This window comes from Phycodurus eques, chromosome 16 (genome assembly GCF_024500275.1).
Source record: "Phycodurus eques isolate BA_2022a chromosome 16, UOR_Pequ_1.1, whole genome shotgun sequence".
Taxonomy (NCBI): domain Eukaryota; kingdom Metazoa; phylum Chordata; class Actinopteri; order Syngnathiformes; family Syngnathidae; genus Phycodurus; species Phycodurus eques.
In genome coordinates, this window is record NC_084540.1 from 9,466,461 (window position 1) to 9,487,276 (window position 20,816).

The following is a 20,816-nucleotide window of genomic DNA, read 5'->3' on the forward strand; positions in this document are numbered from 1 at the left end:
CAAAATATCGTCCAAATAGACAAAAACATACACATTCAACATGTCACACAAGACATCATTGACAAGGTTTTGGAAAACAGCTGGAGCGTTAGTGAGTCCAAAAGGCATTACCAAATACTCATAATGTCCCGTTGGTGTGTTGACTGCTGATTTTCATTCATCCCCCTCCCTTATCCTGACTAGATGATACGCATTTCTTAAGTACAGTTTGGTGAAAACCTTGGCTCCCTCCAGGAACTCAAAGGCGGTGGAGATGAGAGGAAGAGGGTACCTTTTTTTTCACAGTTGTCTTGAGACACCGGTAATCGATACAGGGTCGCAGGGTCTTGCCCTTTTTGTCCACAAAGAAAAATCCTACTCCCGCAGGGGATGAAGATGGGCGAATGATCCCGACTGCCAGTGATTCTTCCACATACTCCTTCATAGCCTTGTGTTCCAGCCCTGAAAGAGAGAACAACCTCCCCTATGGAGGTGTGGTCCCAGGCAGCAAGTTAACTGCACAGTCATAAGGTCTGTGGGGTGGAAGGGATTTGCACTTGGATTTGGAAAAAAACATCTTTAATGTCATGGTAACAGGTGGGCACTTGAGATAAGTCAGGATCCCCCGATGGGGTCTTAGGAATTTCATTAGAAACATATCCCTGAACATTACATGGAGGCTTGAAACAGTTCTGGGTGCAATTGCTGCCCGATGACATAACATGCCCAGAGGACCAGTCAATGTGGGGGTTATGTAATTTCAACCATGGGTTCCCTAAAATAAGGTCATAATTCATGGCGTTAAAAACATGAAAACTAATGCGTTCCGAGTGAAAATCAGGAAATGTCAATGTGAGTGTTTGGGTGCATAGTGTCACTTTAGGAAGAACCCGGGTTGGGTCTTCCTTAATGAAATTTAGACTCACCGCTCCCATACCCTTAGACTCACCGCTCCCGTACCCAAGGATTGCTGGAACGTGCCAACAAGGTACAACATTGGCAACCTTGACGTGACAGTTGCTCACGGAATGACCCAACTGCCCCCAGTAGAAGCACAGCCCTTCCCTCAGCCGGCATTGACGTTCCTCAAGGGAGAGACAGAACCTGCCCAGTTGCATGGGTTCATCCGTGGTGACGCTCGCCAGTGGATTGAGACCGGCAACGGGGGATGTGCCTTGGTGTGGCTGGTCACCGAGGCTCGTCCTACAAGTGCGCGGTGACGCATCCTTCAGCCACTCTCCGTCCAGCTCGTGATCCAAAAGCCTTTTGTCGATACTTCACGGCGAGAGGGATGAGAGTGTCCAAGTCGGTCAGCAGGTCTAGTGGGACCAAATGATCCTTGACGGTGAGGGATAGTCCTTGAAATGTTTTTTAAAAAGTGCCCTGTTGTTCCACTGACTCTCAGCTGCTAGAATGCAAAACTCAATCCCGTAATCTGACACCCTGCGCTTGCCTTGTTGTAAGATGACAAGGGAGCGAGATGCCTCATGATCTGGTGTGGAATACTGAAAAAATTGCTCTATAGTCTTTACGAAAGAAGCCCAAGAATGACACGCGGCGGAATTGCGGCTCCATTCAACAGTAGCCCACGCCTCCGCACGACCAGTCAGGTGGGAAATGACAGCGATCTTTGCCCGCTCGGTGGGGAAGGCAGCTGCCTGCAGCTCAAATTGGAGTTCGCACTGAGTGATAAACGGCTTAATGTTCCCAGAATCTCCAGAGAACCTCTCCGGTCGAGAGAGCTGTGGGCAGACAGCAGCGGAGGTGGCAGGTGGCTGCATGGTGACTGCGTCACATGGAAACGGTGGAACAGTGGCGGCACCGGGTGCTGTGCCAGCTGGTTCTTTCTTCTGAACCATATTTATTAGAACTTCAAACTGTGAGGCCACCTGTCTCATCATAGTGTCCTGATGCTCTGACAGTCCCTTTAGATGAAGGTGGAGGGCAGTAAGATGCTCATCCTGCTTCGAGATGTGTTGACCCTGCGCTTGAAGGGCTTTGCGCACCGGGTCTGAGTCTGCTGGGTCCATGTTATGGCCAGTTCGGTCTGTCATGAATGGAAAAAAGAACAGGACCCAAAATTCACGACTTTCCAATTCAAATGGACAGTTTCAAAAAGAGAGGTTTAATAAACGGGCAGAGGTCAGTACACAGGCAGGCAATCCGAAAAGACAATAGTATCCAAAAAACCTGAGGCAAGGTCAATAATCAGAACAGGGTCTAGTCTTACTATGAATCGGTGACGTGGAACAAGGAATGCTGGAGCGTGACAACAGGGTACAACGAACTGGCGACCAGAAAGAATGAGACAGGAGGTTCAATGCATGGGGTAATTAGGGTAAACGAGGCACAGGTGGGGAAGATGCTCTCAGGAGCAGGTGTGTACGAGACAGGGGGAAAACAACACAGAACACACACCCATTACACATTAATTTCCAATGGTACGTTCAAGAAAACACATTCACGTCGTTACCATTCAAACTTTAAAATGTACAGCTCATTCAATTCACCTTGGGATCAATTTTCAACATTCCAAAAATTCCCACCCACCAAAACTTCACCATTTTCACTGAAGTTTTCCACTTTTTGACCCACACAATTTCCAAATTAGGACATATTCTACATTTTTGACTCCTGCTTCGAACATTTCTCAACCGATTCGCACCGTTTCAACATCTACGTGTTCAGCTCATTCTAGCCATCCTGTGAACCACTCACATTACCCAAATTTCACAAATTTTCAAAATAAAAGCCTGAAACACTACATTTTTACAAATTTTGCTACAGTTTCCTTATTTCTCAACCAATTTGTACCGTTTCAACTTTTGAGTGTTCACCTCATTCAAGCACATTATTTCATTCAGCATTTCAGCATTCACACGCACGCAATTTCTCCAGGAATTGCACAGTCTAGTTACAATTAGATTTCTATTTCACAAACAAGCTGTGATTTTTGAGTAAAGTGTCACTGGCAGCAATGATTATATAAGACAAAAGGCTTGAAGGGATCCCCTTGGAGTCTAACACACTTTCCCAGCCTTCTCTGTCATGCCTTCGTGCACTCTTGGAATGATTCTTTCGGCATACTCCGCAGCTCCGTTGTCTTGGTCATCCTGATGTCATCCAGGTCTTCAAAGCTTAGGCTTGAGTTTGGGGAAGAGGAAGAAGAAAAAAAATCACATGAAGTCAGGTTGGGTCAGTAGGCTAGGAAGGTTGCTTCAGCACAGTCATGTTCTTCTCGAACAGGAACGTCAGATGCTCAGGGTATTTTGAGCAGGCATGTTGTCATGTTGAAAATCATCCACAAGTTGTCCTGCTAAATCTTTTGTCTCTTCTTCAAAGCAAACGCCCCAGGAGCTCTTATTAGGCCTGCTGCTTGATCATCTTGGCCCACATTGAAAGGGAAAACACATAAGTTTGTAGTGTGGCTTTGAAATCTTTTGTGACAGCAGTCCTGGAACTTGTATGACACAACTATAAATTACAAATATCGCAACAAGTCTCATGAAATATAATATGATGATCATAAAGATCTACCTGCGTTAAGATGAGAGGAGTTGGGATTTTGTTAAGTTACACTTTAGTATAAAGAGTTGTCAGAGCAAGACCATTTTTATTGACAAAGCTGCTATGTGACTATTTTGTAAAGTTCTTCAAAAAACTGGAAGAAATCATCCTTCTCTTGTCCGAAAGCGGTTATATGTTCTAATCCCCTGTGACATTTTCAGATGTCCTCATTTGTACATAAAACCTAAATATATTTTTAAACCGAACCATTGCTAAATATTTACTGTGTGATCTACTGTATGTAATCATTCAGACTGCTTCCAGGAGTTATGGCGTGAAGATTAGAAGTTCATCATTCTAGCATTCTTTTATTTATTTTTTTCAAAAAAGGATCAGGCACATCTGAAGGGATGTGGCCACACTGAAGTGCAGCTGGACTGCCTGCAGATTTCTGCATTCAATGAATACTGAGAGGCCCAAATCCAGAGACACCGCTGTTTAGAATCTGGATTTGTTTTTTGTTTTTTTTGAACAAACTAATAATCACTGAAGGGTCGGCGCTGTGGATGGTTTTGAACAGCATTCCAGACAGGAAAGCTTAGATAATTGAGGCGTGAAAGATAACTGCTGCTGCTCAACAGACCCCACACTGTGTCTGATTGTTCTCATTCAACCTTTGCAAAGACCTGAATGATGCAAGTGAAAGATTCAATGTTGTTGTCTTTTTCCTGAATAAAGTGTGTGTTTTTAATAAAACTCTTATTATCAAGGTTTATCGCTCAGGATCTGCAATCAGTTCATAAATAGCGATATACTGTATGTACTTCTAACTGAAAATGAAAGCTGAGATGAAATTTTATAAAGGATTTTAAATGTAATTGTTTTAATCCGTGGTGTATTATTCTGTGCCAGCAGACAATAAAAACTTGTTTTGATTACACCCTAAATTTGAAAAATGTAGGACTGACCATCTGGCAAGGATTTTGTAATGTGGTTGTCACTTTTGCAGTTCAATTTAATGATGTATGACAGATAAAATCCAGTGGTCAACAAAATGTCTCCCAATGCAAGACAAACCACTGCGTTGGAAGCGCCAAAAATCCCTCAAAAATTCAACACTCAAAGTCTGGACTTTCACTCAGGGACGTTACATTGAGCTCCCAAAAGAAGTTGCGTGTGCACACATTTTCTAATAAATACTGCCCCCTGCAGGACAAATGTGGCTCGATGAGGGGATTGGCTTGAAAAGACAGATTCAACTCACATGCATGAACTGAAAGACATTATGAATTGCAGTTTTAGGCCTTTTAAGTTTTGCATAATTCATTTATCGAAGGTCCCGCCACAGATGTGAGCTGCAACGCAAATGTGAAGACTCTTTTAGCGACAGAGCCATTTATGTGTGAGACAGAATTATTGCTCTATTATTGTGATTTATCATCACTGCAAAGTTGAGGGTGCATAGTCCTGACTGTGTCTTCTATTCACCCACACAACTGGGTGGTCTTCAGATCCCAAAGTGACCCCTGGTGAAGACCTTTGTGCAGAGCGCCTCTGCTTTAACATGAACCCCACTTTTGTTGTCGTGACAGGGGCCACTGATTCACGACACATTATGTGCAACACAAAGAAACAAGCAGATGGTCTGTTTTCTTTTAAAAAGCATAGCAAGACTTTTACCATGTCAATTCAAATCTTTGTCTGGTTACATTTTCAGCTTTAAAACTTAAATATTCGGAAGAATATGACTATGATTAAAATGTTAAATGAATACCTCTGTGACAGTAGCGATCAAAACTGACTATTATTATCTTAAAGATATGCGCTTGTAGAATATCATCATATTGTGGAAGTGGTCATAATGTTGTGGCTGGTCAGTGTAATAATGTAGAACTATTGCACACTACGAAATAGCATTTTAAAATATGTTTTGGCAGACATACCAGTTAAATGACATTATTTTATTATTTGTATTACTTACTTACTTACTTACTGTTACTTACTGTTTAAATGTGTTTATTTGACAAGAAAGGTTAGAATAATAATGAATATGTTTTCATGACACCATTATAGCGGTACATCATTATTGTACAGTAAGTTGAATGGCATAAAGTTACAGATGTTTGAAAAGAGACTAACATCCAGCAAAACACCACAACAAAACAATACAATAATTGTTTTGGGTGAAAACTATTGAATTGAACTGAAACTGTTAGGTTAGGTATAGAATAAGGGTCACTAAGCTTTTTGAAACTGAGAGCTACTCCTTAGGTACTGACGAATGCATAACTGGCTACCAGTTGGATTCACACCTGAAATAACAAATTTGCTCAAATAACCTTTAATTTTATGTGATCGATAATAATCTTTGGTCTGGACTCTGTGGTGGAATCCTCTGTGGCTGTGGGCTGTGGCACCTCTCGGCACCACGTAGTGCCTTGCCATAACTCTATACTATTAGTCAATAGGTGCCGTATTTGTGTGTGTGCGGATATGTGTGTTCGTATGGGTGTGTTTGCATTTATATGTGGGGATGGGAGGAGTGGGTTTTTGTATATTTCCTGCTAATTTTTATTGTCTGTTTATATGTCTGTGAAGTACCTTGGGTTGTATTTTGTATGTATAAAAAGGGCTATGTCAATAAAATTTCATTCGTTGATTGATGGATGATTTCTCACAATAATTATCAACAATTATTTAACAAGGTAGGAATGAAATACATCGTTGTGTTGCCATTTTTACAGTCCCCTCCAAAAGTATTGGAATATGGCAAGTTCAATTCTTTTGTTTGTTATACACTGAAGACATTTGGGTTACAGATCAAACGATGGATGTCAGACAAAAGTGGAGAATTCCAGCTTTCATTTCATGGTATTTACTGTACATCTAGATGTGTTAAAACAACTTAGGACAGAGCACCTTTTGCTTGATGCCATCAACTTTTCAAGTGAGCAAAGATATTGGAACAGACATTATTAAATTCACTTCAAGTGAATAACATTTAATATTTGGTGGCATAATCCTTACTTTCAATAACTGTATCAAGTCTGCAACCCATTGAGTTCACTAGACTGTTGCATTCTTCATTTGAAATGCTTTTCCAGGCCTTTCCTACATCCTCAGTTTGTTTCTGGGGTTTTCTCCGTTCAGTCTCCTCTTCAGGACATAAAATGCATACTCTATTGGGTTAAGGTCCGGTGATTGACTTGACCAGTCTAAGACTTTCCACTTTTTCCCCTTGATGAAGTCCTTCGTTGTGTTGGCAGTGTGTTTTCGGTCATTGTCTTGTTGCATGATGATGCTTCTCCTAATTAGTTTGGATGCATTTTTCTGTAAATTGCCAGATCAAGTGGTTTTGTAGACTTCAAAATTCATTCTGCTGCTACTATCATGAGTTACATCAATAAAGACTAGGCAGTCCGTTCCAGAAGCAGCCATGCAAGCCCAAGCCATGACATTACTGCCACCATGCTTCACAGATGAGTTTGTGTGTTTTGGATCATAAGCAGATACTTTCTTTCTCCATACTTTGGCCTTTCATTTCCTTTGGTAGTCCATAAAACTTTGTTCCAAAACTTTTGTGGCTCATCTCTGTACTTCTTTGCAAAATCCAATCCAGCCTTCCGATTCTTTTTGCTGATGAGTGGTTTGCATCTTTCTGTTTCAGGACATTCCAAATTGTTGTATTGGCTATGCCCAATGTTTGTGCAATAGCTCTGATCAATTTTCCCTCTTCTCTCAGCTTCAAGATGGTTTGCTTTTCTCCCATAGACAGCTCTCAGGTCTTCATGTTTGCTTAAAAGCAAGTGCACTTGGTGAAACCCAAAGCCAAAAAAAAGCACTGTTTTGTTTGTGTCTTCAAACAAAAGGAGCTCTGTCCAGAGTTGTTTAACACATCTAGATGTAAATGTCATGAAATAAAGTCTAGAATTCTGAGCTTTTGTCTCAAATTCATCTTTTCATCTGAAACCCAAATGTCTTCAGTATACAACAAAAACCAAGGAATTGACCTCGGCGTTCCAATACTTTTGAAAGGGAATGTAAATGCTTGCTCCTATCACATTCCCTAGAAAATCACATCCCATCACTGATGAACTATTTTTAGAACAGGGCCATTGGCTACTCATGCGGTCCTTGTTGGCTACCTGGTGCCGATGGGCACCATGTTGGTGACCCCTGGTATAGAAGAAAGCATGTATGTGCATACGCATTTTTGAAATGATAGGTTTATTGATGTTTACGTTGGGGGGGGGGGAAATCCATGCAGTTTTTTATTGTCTTGATTATCTGCTTTTATTTTTAGTGATTGTTATTTGTTCATAAAAAGACAAATGTATTTGTGTACAGTATACAAATAGGTTTCATGCTGACACCAATTTGCTCTTGCATATTGGATGGAAGTGGCTTAGTTCTTTTTTTGTATAGTACACATCAATTTAAAAAAAAAAAAAACGAAAGACACTTTGGTGTGGGTGGACAAGATTTGGATAGAGGTATTATTTGTGATTGGTCAAAAAACAACCGAGGTGCCCCTCTCCCACCCAACCGCCACACGTGTGACAAAGTGAATGAAGGGGTTTAGGGGTTCCCTTTTATTGTCATGAATATATCCATATTCATGAAATGTATACTAACACATCACAGTAGTAAACAAATCAAACACACGCTGTTAGTGGCACAGAATGCAGCAGGGGGCGAAAGGGAGCAGTTCAGAGTGTCTTGGTCAAGGACACCTCGCCCGTCCAGGGGGTCTTGGGGGTCTCCGTCTGTCCACAATTGATGAAGCTGACGTTTCTGGTCAACATTCTTCTGCCTTTCAGTGAGTTGAACAGGGCTGTATGTTTAGCAGGAGGCGGTCTGAACCACTTGCCCACAGCTGTCCTAAAATGCCCTAAAATGAATAATGCTTATTGGTTCTACTCCTCCAAGAAACTTCAACTTGTTTTCCGTGTGATACTTTAGATATATTCCAAATAGTCGAAAACAATAACCCATTTAGTCATTAAAATATTTTGTCTTGCGCTTTAATCGTATTTTCACACCACTAATCTTCACTTTTAAAAGTATTCCTATACCAATAATTTAATCAAACATAATTATGTGTTGACAATGACTCTAATTAATGAGGATAGATGATCAAAGCGGAAACAAAACTCAATTTACTACAGGCATCCTTAATGAACTGCAAATGTTGAGGTGTTCTTACATTTGCCTGTTAGCATTTATTTGATTGTATTTTATTCAGTCTAGCTCGACTTTTGCCAAAGGTCAGCTGGGATAGGCTCCAAGTAAAGAAAAACTGCACACTTTGTAATGTGATTAACTTGAAATCCCTGTAATAATGGTGCATATATAAGATACAATATGATACATATGTTTTTTTTAGTATATTACTGTGACTGCTTGATTCCTAGCATTCAGAAGACAGTCCTGAAAATCGAATAAAGCAACCTCATGTTTGGATTACTAAAAGTTGTTCCTTAATCGTCCAGTTGGTGGCAGTTTTGCATTACATTGGGTGTGCATGAAGAACGTTAACCAATCACATTTGTTAATAGTAAAAGGTAGTTTGTTGTCTGATACATAATTAATCGAGCAGGCTTCTCAAGAAATAATAAATACACATTAATGTGATAAATGGCTGAATAGGCTCGGTTTGTTTGTTTGTTTTTCGTACTGTTTCCTTCCCCACGACAGCTTGTGATTAAGTGAAATTTTACCAGAGGAGGGAGCCATAATGTTGTTTAAATTTAGGAGTGGGTTTTACATTTGGGGGTCACCATAAACAGAGCTTGGTCTGAGGTTACTTCATTTTAGAGGGAAGCACGCACGGTTATGGAATCATTTAGAAAGATTTGGATTTTAAAAGGGCAGCATTAGTGAAGGTTCTGGGTTCGACTCTTAGCTGAGGCCCTCCTTGTGTGGAGTTTGCATGTTCTCATGGTGTTTGCATTAGTTTCTTCTGGTACTTCACCACACAGTCCAAATACATGCATGTAAGGTTAACTGACATCAGTCAATGGGTGTGAAAGTGAGTGTGCTTGGTTGTTTGTCTGTGCGTGCGCGCCTGCAATTGGCTGGCAACCAGTTTGAGGCATACCCCACCTTTCGCCCAATGTCAGATGGGATAGGCTCCAGCTCACAGGCGGGTGGCCAAACATTATATAAAATGGTTGGATGGAAGGACTTGAAAAAAAACCTAACATTTTCATGTTAGGAGAGGAATTCTGCCAATGATTGCTCCTTACTGTGCTGCGCCGAGCACTTTCACTGAAAGTGAATTTGCACTTCAATAGGGACAAAATGTGACATTCCTCACCTCTTTATTTATAGACCAGGTGAACAAGTAGACATCTGTCATCAAAAATAAATGTTTCCACTAATTTAAATACGCAATAGAAATTGTGTCTACCTTTTCTAGTCAAGAATAGTGTTCACAGGGCAGGAGGTGTTTCATATTATGATTGACTGCTGTTGCCATCATCTAACATGGCAAAAAAATATTTAGGGGCCAATTGTGTGTGCGTGTGTGTGTGGGGGGTTGTAGCGAGAAACCCATGAGGGTATTTCTCGTGACAAGAATACAAAATCCATTTATGCCTCTGTGCCAGCTGGGTGGTTACCTGCATGGGGTCTAATTTCCTGATGTGCTAACAGTTGACATCCGGTGGCTATAGGTCTGGTAGGGGATGAAATAGGGGAAGAAGAGAAATAGCAAGCTAGCCTGGTCTCCACAGCGTCGAGGTACCGCTGTTTCAGTTGCCTTGTATGTGCTGTTAAACCAATGGTTGTCTACTCTTTGTGGCAGGGTTTTTTTTTTTTTTTTTTTTTTATTAGGGGGGGGGGGGGGGGGTGGGGGTGGTGGTGGTTGTGGGGTAGTTTTAGCTTGGTGCTCACAAGCCCAGGTAATCCATAAGAAAGCACAGGGCCTGTGCCAACAGCATTAAGATGAAAGACAGTGACAAGATGTGCGTCAGTGCCAGCTCAGATGGGGGCCTGCATAATCTGGGACCTGGTGGAAGACAGATTTCGCCCACTCAGCCCCGTCTGTTTCCTTTCTAGACAGAAACTGATTCCGGCAAAGGTTGAAGTGGTTGTGATAAAACTTTTTTTAAAAGTTGCATCTAATATTTGAATTCATGAAGCCAGAGTTGTAAAGATGCAGACTGACATGGATTTCCTCTAATGACTGTCTCTGGGGGGCATTTTAGTCAACATAGTCATCACTTATCTAAACATGATGAGATGCTCTGAACAAAACAACATGCATTGTTTGTTCAGCTGAAAGAGTGTCTGTTCCTTGGGTTATGACTCAGTCCAGCAGATGTTCTCAGTTGCCATCATGGTGTCGGAAGATGGGATATTCCTCTCTGCAAAGACCTCTCTGTTTTAGTCATATAAATTATGTCACCAGTTGTACTCATCACGCATGTCATTATTCAACTTTTCGGCCACAGTGGGGGAACAATGAGATAATTCCATGACATTCCAGCCTTTGTATCTCTACTTTGTATAAGAACCTCCTCAGAGCAAATACAATAAAATCCACATATAGAGGCATAATCAGGAATTTATAATGTAATAGTCAGTAGGAATAAGACTGAAAAGTGATAAAACCTTGAAATGGCATTCAAAAGCACAGGCCAAAATAAGAAAGTGACATGTGCCAAACATTGAGACGATTAGAACTCTGCCACCAACTATATAATAGATGGCAGCGGCTTTGAAATGCCCGCTGGGTCATTATTGCGCTAGATAAAAGATTGAATGCTGTATCTGTGCTAGTCTATTGTAGGAAAATGATGAAAACACTTGGCAGTTTCATCACATCACCCTCATATCATTGGCGGCTGTGAAAAAAAAAGCCATGGGATGTCAGCAGAGAATTTACACAGGTTACATGTTTAGTATTATGAAATGGATTATGAAAAAGACTGGAAAACTGTTTTGCAGTGAGCATATCAGTTGAACATTGCAACAACAAAGAGAGATGGTAAAAAATATGTTAACCCCAGCTATATCAAGCATGCACTGGATTGATAATCAAATCATCATTAAAGTATGTTGGGCTCTTTGCAAAAATATTTTAAAAATGAAGAGATGTTTTTTTTAAACATACTTTGAAGAAGATTGTTTGAAAAATGTGGGGGGGAGTAAGTATAGTCTTTGCGGAAGACAAAACGAACTGACATTGTACCTTGCCTAGATAAGATATCTAGGGTTAGATGTTACACTTAAGCCCCAAATGAATCATACACAGGCCAAATCTTGAGTTAAAATGCATTTTTGTTTGGGTATTGTATGGCTGAGAATGGCTCAAGAAAATGTCGAAAGACTGAAAAACATTTGTCAGAGATATTACTGGCAATGATAAATATGGACCATTTTCTTCATTTTAACATTTTGACAGTATTCTAGAACATTGATACTATACATTTCTCACCTTGTGGCACAAATTTCCTTATGGTCAGAACTCACAAACCTTTTTAATAGAAGTATTTATGAGTATTATCAAAAATACAAAAAGTGTTGTTAGTTATCATTTTTATACAGACAAATTAAATATTTACAAGTCCAAACTACATCACATCACATCACATTGTCCAGAAACTAAGGAGGAACATGGTAACTAATGTATTGTATGTTGAGTATATAACGTAAGGAGAAAATAAGTATCAAAATAAGTAACAATGAAAAAATCCTGTAAAAGAACATCCTGCACGTATAGTATTCGGCTTATGCAGTATCTAATTTATTTTTCCTCCATTGCTGTTACACATGTTGGATGACTGGTTAGCACATCTGCCTTACAGTTCTGAGGACTGGGGTTCAAATCCCAGCCCCGCCTGTGTGGAGTTTGCAAGTTCTCGCCGTGCCTGGGTGGGTTTTTTTTCCCGGGCACTCCGGTTTCCTCTCACATCCCAAAAACATGCGTGGTGGATTGATTGAAGACTCTAAATTGCCCTTAGGTGTGAATGTGAGTGCGAATGGCTGTTTGTTTATATGTGCCCTGCGATTGGCTGGCGACCAGTTCACTGTGTACCCCGCCTCTCGCCCGAAGACGGTTGGGATAGGCTCCAGCACGCCTGTGACCCTTGTGAGGATAAAGCGGTACAGAAGATGGAAGATTATTGTGTGCTTACTGTAGGACAAATAAAGGCCTGCAAACTCCCCTTGCATCACTCACATGTAAGTTGAATATTATAAAGGCTTTTGTTTTGTAAGCACCCTAATCCTTAAAAATGTAAAGTGGTCCAAGGTACACAGTTAAAAATCAGTTAATAGAGAATACCGGCCTTTAACTTTAATTATCAGTGTTATCTTGAGTCAGAAAGGCCTTGGAATACAGTACATGAACTGTATATATGATTGTAATCCTGTCACCATGTGTCTACTCCAATTATTTGTGAGCGACGTGAGAGTGGCATTCCACACCAACCTCGAGCTGCTTGCTCATTTTAGCTCTTAGGTGTTACACGGCAAAGGCTTGAAATTGCATCGCCTGCCACCGTGGGGTACCTAGGTTCAAGACCCTGACTGGACCATCCGCCAACATCCCCCGGACTCACGGCTGTGGTGTCCTTGAGCAAGACACTGATACCCCGAAATGCTCCCCGGGTGCTTCAGCTGCCCCCTGCTCCAGTGTGTTCCACTAACGTGTATGTGTATGTGTTCACTGTGATGGGTAAAATGCATAGAACAAATTTTGTGTGCATGCATGCATGTTCATGGCAATAAAAGATGATTCTTCTTCTTCTTCTTCTTCTTCTACAACAACAGTTGACATCGCCAAGGCCGCTCTGAAGGGAAATAACATCTTGACATGACGTATTCCTTATGTCAATAGCATTTGCTGTGGGGAGGAGAGCTTTTGCTCACTGCTGAAAGAAAATGTAGTTGTGTTGTTAGTGGGACAGCCCTGAGTACTTAAATGTGGCTCTTTTACTTCATGCCAAAGGAATGATGGTAATAGTCCAGGACACTGTAACCTGTGATAAATACCTTCCAAAGGATCTCCCACACATGCACACATTCACACTCAAATGAAAATTGCATCCTTCATTGCAGTAGAAAAAAAATGCACTGCCTATGAAAACAAGTATCTGAAAACAGTGTGTCATCAAAATAGTCTTAGTAATAGTCAGGGGCACCATCAGGGATTTGAGGCTCCATGAACAAAATAAAATCACTTTTGGCTTCTGCACACCATCCATCCATTTTACGTATCGCTTATCCTCACTAGGGTTGCGGGTGTGCTGCAGCCTATCCCAGCTATCTTTGGGCGAGAGGCGAGGTACACCCTGAACTGGTCGCCAGCCAAACGCAGGACACATATAAACAAACAAACATGTACACCTTCAGGCAATTTAGAGTTTTCAATTAACCTACCGTGCATGTTTTTGGGATGTGGGAGGTAACCCACGCAGGCACGGGGAAAACATGCAAACTCCACACAAGGGAGGCCGGATTTGAACTCAGGTCCTCAGAACTGTGAGGCAGATGTGCTAACCAGTTTTCCGCCGTGCCCTCCTGCACACCAATGCCACAAATTGAAAGTACCATTACTCTTTTCTTTCCTTGTGTTTAGAATTGCCCTTATTGCTGTCATTGGCTATTATTATTATTATTATTATTATTATTAAATAATAACAAAAATAACTTTTTTTATATAGCACCTTTAAAACCATGTTTACAAAGTGCTTTGTCAGAACAGGAATGCATTCATAAAACAAAATGACACAATTATAACCAAAACCCAAACAAACATAAATCACAACTTTCATAGGATCTGTCATATACAGTAAAAACGATTGAGGAACCCAGGAAATACAAGAACCCAATATGAGCTGACCAGGAGGGCTGATGGAGGTTGGTTAATTATTTATTTTTTGATGAGGGAATTAAATAATAGTAATGCTTTGTTCTGTCACTGATGCCATTGTCCTAATATGGATCATTACCCTATATTATATATATTTGTGGGAGGCAGAGGTGCGAACCCGTGAGGCTCCAAGCACAACGGTCCTAAAAAAAATTTTTTTTTTAAATAAAACATGATGCGCATGTGCAAATGATTGACAGAGTATTCTGTCATGCCTCCTGCCTCTACAGTCTCTGATTGGCTATTCTTGTCGTGCTGCCCCAAATTGTAAAATAATAATTACAATTTAATTAGAAGTATTGGAGAGGGTTGATTTTTCAAAAGATCATTTTGACAATATTCTACTGTCAGGTCGGACAGTTTTAACATATGTGACAAATTTTTTTTAATTCTTATGCCATTTAAACTGCCCTACATCCCCTTTAAAAAACACTTTTCTTTGTGTTGTGTCAAATTTGACGTAGGTATTTTCAATTTATAGGGACTTAAAATATACTTTTTAGGAATAAAACCCATATCCAATTTTTTTATGATGACTTACGCCCACTACGCGACTGTATTTTTATGTTTGGTCCTTGGAGTGCTAAGTTTATTTTCAGGCTGTAATTTATGTGGTGTGATTATTATTATTATTATGATTATTTTATTTTTTTCAAAACCACCGAATTAACACGAGATGGAAGCCACTTTTTTTTTTTTTTTTTTTTTTATAAAACTACGTTTTATCGCAGGACTGTACTACTGGGCCAAATTCATTGTCAAGTGAGTGCATGTGCTGCGTGTGCTGCGAAGTGGGAGGAGGCACACACGGTCCCACAATCACGAGCTTTTCCCCGGCGAAGTGGGACTAGACTGGGAAAGGAGAGAGCTGAGCTGTCGAGCGGGCTCCTGTCGTACCCCAGTGCTGGCTGGCTGGCGGGGACGTGACGCCACGCGTGATAAAGAACGCCTTCAGTTAAGTGCTGGGATGGACGTGGAAGGTGGCGTACGGGGTGGGCGGACGAGGAGGAAAACAGGGTGCTGCTGTGATGGCGACGGTGTCACCTTTAGGCGCGCTTCGTGGGAAGGGGAAGAAGTGGCACACGGGCGACGGAATTGACAAGACAATGATGAGGAGTGGGAGACCGGACCCACGGGGGAGTAGTGGAGGTGCCACCGCCATGGAGAAGAAGCAGGAAATGCCCACGTCGAAGGAGGACAAGCGTAAGGACAAGAAGCCGAAATCTGTCAAGCTTTTCCGGAAGAAATCACTCAAGTCCGTGGGGAGTTTTATGAACAGAATCATGAAAACCCTAGGCACTTTCACCCACTTTGCAGACACGCAGGACGTGGAGGACGACGACGGAGGCTTTGGGAATGGCGCACCTTGCACCCTCAGTGCCAGCTCAGGGATTGTCAAAGAGGATGTACAGGTGACTCGGCTGGCCAAGAACCCTCCTCTTGGCAGGGACAAACTACTTTACCACTACGGGGACAAAATGCCAGGCGTTCTGGGCTTGAAAAACCACGGGAACACGTGTTTCATGAACGCCGTGGTCCAGTGTCTGAGCAATACCGACCTGCTGACCGAGTACTTGGGACTGGAGAGGTACAAATTGGACCTGAGTGACCCCGCCGTAGTCAACGGGACTGTGACGAGTGGGGAGACCCGCTTTGCTAACGGAGAGGTCACGGAGCACTTGGCCTCACTTGTTCGGGCTCTGTGGACTCTGGAATACACCCCACAGCTGTCTGTGGACTTCAAGGTAGACCCACACACCAAAACATCTTCAACCTCCCATATAGTAGAGCAATGCTTTCCCAACCAAATTGCCTTGAGAGATAATAAGGTGTGCCACGGAGAAGTATCCAGTATCAGTTGATCGGTCTGAAAATGAGGTTTTTACTACAAATGACGTATCTTTGTTCATTTATCTATGCCAGGAAACAATTAAGAAGCTTTACGATTTACCTGTGCATGTACATTTACTGACATTTTTCTTTGGTGGTGTTCCAAGAGATTTTAAAGATGTGTCTTGGCTCAATAAAGGTTGGGAAACATTTGGATACGCAGTGTTTCTCAACCGCTGAGATTTTTTCTGATGTAAAATATTTGTTGTGGCCGTGTGTGATTGGCACATCCACATCACCGTTCTGAGGGTCGAATCTGGGCTGCGACCTTCCTATGTGGAGTTTGCATCTCCCCATGCTTGTGTGGGTACGCTGGTTTGCTACTACATTTCAAAAGAAAAACATGCATTAGGTTTAATTGAAGACCCTAAATTGTCCATAGGTGTACGTGAGTGTGAATGGTTGTTTGTCTATATTTGCTCTGCGATTCGCTGGTCACCAGTCCAGGGTGTACCCTTCCTCAGCTGCGATAAGCATAGGCACACCCGCGTTAGTGAGGATAAGCGGTAAAGAAGATGGACTGAAAATACAGTATGTGCCTTGGCTCAATAAAGGTTGGGAAACATAGATATAAAGCATATAGTATTTCCATCCAGACGCTCTAACCCAGACATGCCCAAAGTCCGGCCCCCGGGCCAAATCCGGCCCGTGTTCATATTTCCACTGGCCCGTGTTCATATTTCCACTGGCCCGAAGCCTCTGTCATAAAACCAATAATATGTGGCCCGGCAGTACAAAATACACGCGCAATTTTATATTTCACCACAGGATGGCAGTAAACTTGTGGCTGAACTCTCGCGGGGCCGTTTTGCGCATGATCTGTTTTTTGCCCAATTCTAAAATGGCAACTGGAAGTAAGAAAAGGAAAGTTGATAGCGAGGGCCGACGTTTCCAGGACCAATGGAAGTCTGAATATTTTTTCACTGAGTTTAGAAACAACTGCGTCTGCCTAATTTGCCAAGAGACTGTGGCTGTGTTCAAGGAGTTCAATATAAAGAGGCACTACCAGACGGAACATGATAACTGGAAACGAATGCAGTGAAAAATTGAAGCAACTGGAAGCTGGTTTAACGGCACAGCAACACTTTTTCACAAGAGCCAGTGAGTCGAATGAAAATGCAACAAAGACAAGCTATGAGGTGGCAACGCTGATTGCCAAGCACTGCAAACCTTTTACTGAGGGTGAATTTATTAAAGACTGTGTGATGAAAATGGTGGAGAACATTTGTCCTGAGAAAAAGCAACAGTTCGCCAATGTTTTCCTGGCTCGTAGCACTGTGTCACGAAGGATCGAAGAAGTTTCTTCTGATATTAAGCGACAGTGGGACGCAAAAGGAGTGGAGTTTGAATTTTTTTCGTTAGCCTGTGACGAAAGCACGGATGCAGAGCCTTAAGGACCAAACAAGAGGGAAAGATTTATTTGCTTCTGTTTGTTCCGCCGTAGATGACATAAAATTACAGTGGAATAAAATCACGAGGATTATTACGGATGGCGCACCTTCCATGGTTGGCGAGCACAGTGGCTTTTTTCTTCTCCCGTTTCCGTGGATCTCAGTGACGTTCCAGCCCACCTGCAGTTGGAGCTCATTGAGCTGCAGTGTGACACGGAGTGTCGCAGCCGGTACCAACAACTCCCTCTTGTCAACTTTTACCAGCAGCTGGATAAAGACAGGTTCCAAGAGATTCGTACATTTGCTAAGAAAATGTTGAGCTTGTTTGGCTCGACATACTTGTGTGAGAAGACATTCTCAGTCATGAACATGAATAAGAACCGCGTGAGGACAAGACTAAGTGACTCCCACCTGCGTGACATCTTGCGCATTAAAACCACCGTTTTTGAGCCAGACCTGCCCCATTTACTGCAGTCGAGATCTCAGTATCACCCTTCACATTAATGCAAACATGGTTTTTGTTGATTCTGATTAATAAAGTTTGAGTTTGAGTCAAATTTCATAAAAATACTTTATTTTGCATTTCATTATTTTTTATTTTAACCTGCATTTATCCAGGTCAGGCAGTTATCAGATATACCTAGCAGCAGACAGCATAGTAAAACAAAGAAAATTAAAATAAATACAAAAAAGCATTCCCCTCGTCGGTAGCATGTAAAATTAATGCTGGCCCGCATGACAATTTGTTTACGTCAATGTGGCCCCTGAGCCAAAAAGTTTGGGCACCCCTGCTCTAACCAGTCGCCCACCGTGCCGCTCATATAGTATTTTACATAAGAAAAAAAATCTCATTCCAAACAAAAATTTCACAAAACTTGGTTACACTGGTTAATTGCTATCTATGGGGTAGAGGATTTAATTGTTCTGCCTGTCTCTATACATCGCTGGCATAGAAAGATGAACAACGCAAAATTATTTGTAGTACTTACCGGTAATGTTCTGACCAATTAAAAATTGAACAATTCACACATGAAGAGCGCTCACGGCACACTGGTTGGGAATCACTGGTATAGAATGCAGTGGTTAATAACAGAAGTGGCAAAAGTATTAAGAAACTCTCTGTACTTAAGTAATACTACAGATGCATAAAAAATATATATACTTTGGTATGTGTAGTAGTACTGATTCAACTCCTTTAAATGCAGACTGAAATGTACTTAGGTGTAAAACTAAAAATGAAATTTTACTGTTAATTACACACAGTACTTATTTTTTAAATTTAACAAGGCACAATGGGGGAAAAAAACCTTCTGTACTCAAAGTACTTTTATTAAGTTGCATTGTGCTCGTACTGAGAAGAAGAAAAACAAACTTGACAAAAAAAAAACACGTGTTCCCGTGGTTTTTCAAGCCCAGAGCGCCTGGCATTTTGTCCCCGTAGTAGTTTTGCTGCAAGCTAAATTCTGACTGAAATGAAACCAAGTAATGCATGAGAAAAACAAAACAAAAAGTGGTAACCTTTCTAATGATAATAATTGAAAAAATACACCTTAAGTATGTATTTTTTCAGATTCGCCTGCAGAGAATTTTTGAAAGCCGAAGCTGTGGTTTTTAGTCTGCCAGAAGACAACTCATTCTCTCACGTGTGGGGAGTAGCTGGACCCAAGAGCAGGCGGAGGCAGATGTAAAATGATGAACAGTTTATTGAGGAAAGGTTATAGAGGTGGTCCTGGATGTGTTGGCAGGCGGCGGCGTAGACAGGTGGCAGGCAATGGACAGAACAGGCGGCTGGCTTGGTGGCAGGAATGACGTGGGTCAGGAACACAGGAGAGCACTGGGAACGAGGAGACACAAGAGTTAACAAGGGAACGAGGAGTTAAGTGGCTTACTTGAGTAAGGTGGGCCGTGGTACCGCTAATAGTGGCTGCAATACTTTGACGAGCATTTCCTGGAACAGGCAGGCTTAAATACTGGTGGTGATGAGGCTGATTGGAGACAGGTGCTGAAAACAGAGACGGGAGGGAGGAGAGAGAGAGGACACAGATGGGGGCAGGCTTCAGGCTTCAGCAAGGAGACATGCAATGTGGGATGAATCTTTCGGGATTGTGGAAGTTTTAACTGGACGGAAGTGGGATTAATGATCTTGGTGATGGGAAAAAGACCAATGAAACATGGAGTGAGTATACGGGTCTCTGTTTGAAGGGGAAGGTTGTGGGAAGAGAGCCAGACGGATTGACCCACCTTGTATTCGGGCGTCGGGGAGCGATGACTGTCTGCGAGCTGCTTGTTACGTGCCGCGGACCAGTTCAGCGCTGCCCGGACGTCCTTCCAAACTGCCTGGACTCTCTGGAGGTAATCTTGTACGGAGGGGACTGCCATCGCCTGCTCCTGTAGGTCGAACAGTGGAGGTTGGAAACCGTACCAAGCCATGAATGGGGACATACCGGTAGCGGAGCTGGTGAGGGAATTATGAGCGTATTCAATCCATGGAAGGAAGGAAGGAAGGAAGGAACTCCATGAGGAGGGGTTGCAGGCGCGGCCACACAGCGGAGGGCCGATTCCAGGGATTGGTTGGCCCGCTCCGTGTGGCCGTTGGTCTGCGGGTGATACCCCAAGGATAAGATGGCTGCTGGGCTCACCACCTTGCAGAATTCCTTCCAGACCCGAGAGGAAAACTGGGGACCTCGATCGGAGACACTGTAAGACTTCCAAACGTGCTGAATCCGGGACGAACAGGCGGTCAGGAGGCCCGGTCTTGGGATCGGGTTTGTTCTTTTGGGCCACCTTGACCAACTGCTCGATCTCCCACGTGGCCGCTTCAACGAAACAGGAGGTTGGAAGGATGGATTCGGGTTCTGCTGAGATGGAGGGTGGGGAGTGAATACAGGAGAGGGCATCTGCCTTGGTGTTACGGTAACCGGGACGGAAGGAGAGACTGAAATTGAATCTGCTGAGGAATAGTGCCCTGCGTGCTTGTCGGGGGTTGAGGCGTTTAGTGGTACGGAGGTAAGCAAGGTTTTTGTGGTCAGTCAAAATGAGAAATGGTTGTTTAGTCCCCTCCAGCCAGTGCCTCCATTCTTCCAGGGCCCATATTATGGCCTGCAGCTTTCCGACGTCATAATTCCTTTCCGCTGGTCCCAGAATGGGAGCAGTGGTGAACAGGGATT

The 20,816-nt window shown here is 42.4% G+C and overlaps 1 protein-coding gene across 4 annotated transcripts in view; it reads left to right on the forward strand.

Annotated features, from left to right (window-relative positions):
• The first annotated feature begins 15,215 nt into the window (after nt 1-15,215).
• usp43b (ubiquitin specific peptidase 43b) overlaps nt 15,216-20,816 on the forward strand; it is a 94,116-nt gene continuing 88,515 nt past the window's right edge. For all 4 annotated transcript variants that reach the window (XM_061700863.1, XM_061700864.1, XM_061700865.1 and 1 more), the window contains exon 1: nt 15,216-16,113. In XM_061700863.1, coding sequence (XP_061556847.1) covers nt 15,397-16,113 — 717 coding nt within the window. In that variant the 5' untranslated portion in view covers nt 15,216-15,396. The remainder of the gene's footprint in view (nt 16,114-20,816) is intronic.